Genomic DNA, 4,138 nt, shown 5'->3' on the forward strand with positions numbered 1-4,138 from the left:
GGATAACACGGTGTAGGCAGCACCGTCTACACCGTGTTATCCTCCTGCTAGATTGGTTTAGTTTTTCTCTCTACTGACAGCACTCCAAATTTACAGACAACAAAGCTAAATGTTGAAATCAACTGGAATTCTCTTTTAAGGCTTCCTCCTTCACAGACCGCATCTGTAGTCTTACTCTGATTCAGATGTAAACTGCAACCCAGTTTCAAAATGTCCATTGATACTTCTCTAATCGCTCCTTCAGGATAATTCACCTCTCAGCTGACCATTTGTATGCTTCTTATGCTCCCAACAATGATGTTATTGCCAAAATGGTGTCATTCACTGCTTCTGTTTGTCTCTAGTGCGCTTAGATGCTTATTTTTGTCAGTGTCCAACATTATGAAACTTTTTGTCTAAAAAAAGTACACAGTTAACTTGGCTATTGACAAAGAAAAGCTTTGTTTTCAATTGACAAAAATACCTACTGAGCATATCAACTGGCACTGAAGTGGTGGATTATACTTCAGTAGTGTTTTGAGAACTCAGACATTTTCTTTTGCCATAAAACTGGCCACCAGTGGGATTCATTGTAACCATGGTGAGTCCAAGGGAGAGATGAAAACCACCATTCAAACCTACTGTGAGTCAAAACAAAGGTTTTTGGTGGAGTATTCCTGTAGTGTGGATTTTGCCTGTTGCCTATACTTCTCTCTTGCTTTCTCATACCTTGTTCTTCTGTCTCAGCTATTCCATGTCCTCAGAACAGTCATTTTGATGAGTGCACCAGCGCCTGTCCTCTGACCTGTGCCAACTTAGATGAACCTGAAGAGCCATGCCCTCTGCCGTGCCAGGAGGGGTGTCAGTGTGAGGAAGGCTTTGCGCTTCGCGATGGCCTATGTGTGGCACGCAGTGATTGTGGCTGCATGAGCCACGGACGCCAGCTGGCCACTAATCAGACTTTCTGGACAGATTGGGAGTGCCAGGAGCGCTGCTACTGCAATGGCTCTGACAACAGTGTATACTGTCAGCTCGCACCCTGTCACACTGAGGAGTACTGCCAGGAGAATGACGGCCTGTATTTCTGCCAGCCGCGCACTGAGGCCCTGTGTGTGGCTGCTGGTTATGGACATTTTCTGCCATTTGGTGGTGTGCCGTTTGAGCTGCAAAGCTCTTGTTCTCTTAGGATGGCCACCACGAGCTGTGGCAGAGAGAACAGGGACCCCACACCCATCAGTGGAACTTTCCCTCAATTTAAATTGGCAGCTCGTAATGAGGAAAGGGATACAGGTCAAGCAATTTGGGTGAGGGGCTTTGTTCTGGAGGTCTACGAGTATGAGATTGAAGTGTCTCGAAGCTACAAAAACACTGTCACAGTGAGTAAATGAAGCAAGTGATTATATATTTTGTTTCATATGAGGAAATGCCTTGAATAAAGAATAAGCTGTGACCAGGATAATAATATGAATATTGATAATACCACCATTTTATGCTTGACCGCTGAAGGTCATAGTTGTTGTGTATTTGTGAGGACACGTTATTTCTAATCAAGCCGATTGAATAACCAGGCAGAGGGTGAATTCCTCTTTGATTGGCTTAAGGTGGATCTAATTTCAATAGGCATCTTTTATCAGGCTGGATTTGGCTCAGACAAATCCCTGACCCTGAGCGACATTTGGACTGGGTTCACAAACCGACTAAAAGATCTGAGGAGGAATAGAAATGACACACATGACCCAACGCTTACACACACACACACACACACACACACACACACACGCACACACACGTTTTTCTCATTATCTCTGTTTCTGTCTCATTCTCGCTTTTACAATTAGATTATATGAGAAACGCATAGAAGCTCTTTCAGTGAGTCTTAATCTTATCCATTCATCACCTGGGTTTCCCCACATACTTTGAAAACAGGCAGGTCAGTTGGATTACAAACTATGACTTGGTGCTAAAAAAGGCTTCTGTAGGAATGTGTATGTGTCATCTGATGTGGATCCTAGAATAAGAGTTAAACCTGTTCAATCTAGAACCAGTTTTATCAAATCTCTCTTCACTCAGGTGAATAAGGAGCGTTTGTACCCTCCACTGAAGCTGGGCGCAGGGAAGGTCAACATCTTCACTTGGGGCATGCAGCTCATTCTGGAGACAGATTTTGGCCTGAAGGTGGCCTTTGACTGGAACACTCTCCTCCTGTTGACGTTGCCTCGCAATCTCTACAACAGTTCTTGCGGCCTCTGCCACGGCATGCCCTTATCCCCACCCACCCTTACCACCACGGACTGGGGCATGGCCTGGGCAGAGAGGGACACCTTCTGCCAGGTGGGCTGTGGAGACTCCTGCCCACGCTGTGGCCTGGGAGAAACAAGCGATCTAAATGACACCCCTCTCATGGTGACTGATGCCGACATGAACACGGACACGGACAATGGGGCAAATGAAGTTGACACAGGCATACGTTTCCACATTGGAAATGGACTGTATGTGTTTGTGGAGCCAGAGGCAGTAAGGCTGTGCGGGCTAATTGTGGATCGAGGAGGTTTATTTGCACGTTGTCATAGCAAGGTGGCGCCAGCATTCTTTTATCAAAGCTGCCTGCAGGACACCTGTTTGGACCAGGGAGCTCAGGATACAGTCTGTAACTGGCTGCAGATATATGCTGGCACCTGTCAGACCCAAGGTGTGCCTGTTACCGGCTGGAGGAGCGACACACCATGTGGTGAGTGCAAGTCTGGGCGCACCTGAATTTCAACATGTACTTTGATTATGTGTGTGTTGCTGCAAAATGTCTCCACACACATCTGTTCTTACCTCTTGTGGTATCTACTCATGCAGATAGTTTTATTTGTCCAGGTTTCTCTGAGATTTCTGCTTCCTGCCCAATAAAACTGAGGTGTGCTTCACCATGTTGAAAAATTTCTCAAAAACCATCAGCAAAATTTCTTTCCGGAAACAAAGCCCTGTTTCTTTGGTAGAAAGTACTTTCAGTTAAAAATTTTGACAGTGAGCTATATGGATTATTTACAGTAACAAGGATGTTTTTACTGTTGAAAATTACACCAATTGTCATTGCATTGAGTACCACAAACCTAGTTCCATTCAACTCTGTTGTATTCGGTTTCATGCATAGAGGTGCATATCTCAAACCCTGGGCACATAAAGCCAAAGGTATCAGAATGACCAGATACTACTAGATGTAAGTTAGAGGACTTGTAATTTTTTATCTGGGTGAACCAGGCGAAACGGTAATATAAAGAACAGTAACTACACACGGTTACTGCACCCGGCTGCTGTAAGTCAGGAAATAGTTGCATAACATTACTCCTCCTAAAACTACACATTTTCTTTTTTACATTGATGTGTGCATGAGTTAAACAAATGAGATAACGTGTTAATGACTGACCTTCAGTGGTGTTTGGGTTATTCTTGAACTTTGGATGAAGCCTGGCTGTTGCTTCTGTATTTTTGCTAAGCTAAGCTAACCACGTCCTGATTCCAGCTCCGTACTTACAGGCAAGTATTAGATTGACATTGGTCTTCTCGTTAATATGTCAAACTGTTCCTCTAAACAGCTGCCATAGAGCCACATGATGAGCCCAACAGTGGACTCTCCAATCAACACTTGTCCACAAATATTTGCCCCTGGAAAATCTGCTTCTAGTTAACCTGGAAAATGTCCTATGTGCATAATGTAGTCCGTGCAATCGTTAGCTAATACCTTTGCCAACCTGCCTGCTCCCAGTCCAGAGCTGTCCACCTAACAGCCATTACTCCAGTTGTGTGTCGGTTTGCCCGCCCCAGTGCGCCCCAGCCCGCGGCCAGAGGGACTGCAGCCAGGACTGTGTGGAGGGCTGTCAGTGTGACCAGGGCTACGTGCTCAACGGCAAGAGCTGCATCCTGCCTCAGAACTGTGGCTGCTACTCTGACGGCAAGTACTATGAGGTCAGTCCCACATCCAGCACTACATGGAATAAACTCAATGACAAATGCAGCAAAAGCTGGCTTTTAATACCTAAACACTAAATCAGGCTGGTATTAGGTATAAATCAAGCGGGTATTTGATGGATGGATGGATGGATGGATAACACATACATAGATACATACATACATACATACATACATACATACATACTGTACATACATACATACA

At 44.9% G+C, this 4,138-nt stretch overlaps 1 protein-coding gene across 2 annotated transcripts in view; it reads left to right on the top strand.

Annotated features, from left to right (window-relative positions):
* The window catches only part of tecta (tectorin alpha), a 25,914-nt gene that overhangs the window by 8,781 nt on the left and 12,995 nt on the right, over positions 1-4,138 (top strand). For both annotated transcript variants that reach the window (XR_004334718.1, XM_032534158.1), the window contains exons 11-13: positions 727-1,355; positions 2,050-2,707; positions 3,731-3,930. Coding sequence is in view for 1 of the 2 variants with exons in the window: in XM_032534158.1 (XP_032390049.1) it covers positions 727-1,355; positions 2,050-2,707; positions 3,731-3,930 (1,487 nt within the window). In the remaining variant the exon portion in view is untranslated. The remainder of the gene's footprint in view (positions 1-726; positions 1,356-2,049; positions 2,708-3,730; positions 3,931-4,138) is intronic.

Source organism: Etheostoma spectabile, chromosome 13 (assembly GCF_008692095.1).
Source record: "Etheostoma spectabile isolate EspeVRDwgs_2016 chromosome 13, UIUC_Espe_1.0, whole genome shotgun sequence".
NCBI lineage: Eukaryota > Metazoa > Chordata > Actinopteri > Perciformes > Percidae > Etheostoma > Etheostoma spectabile.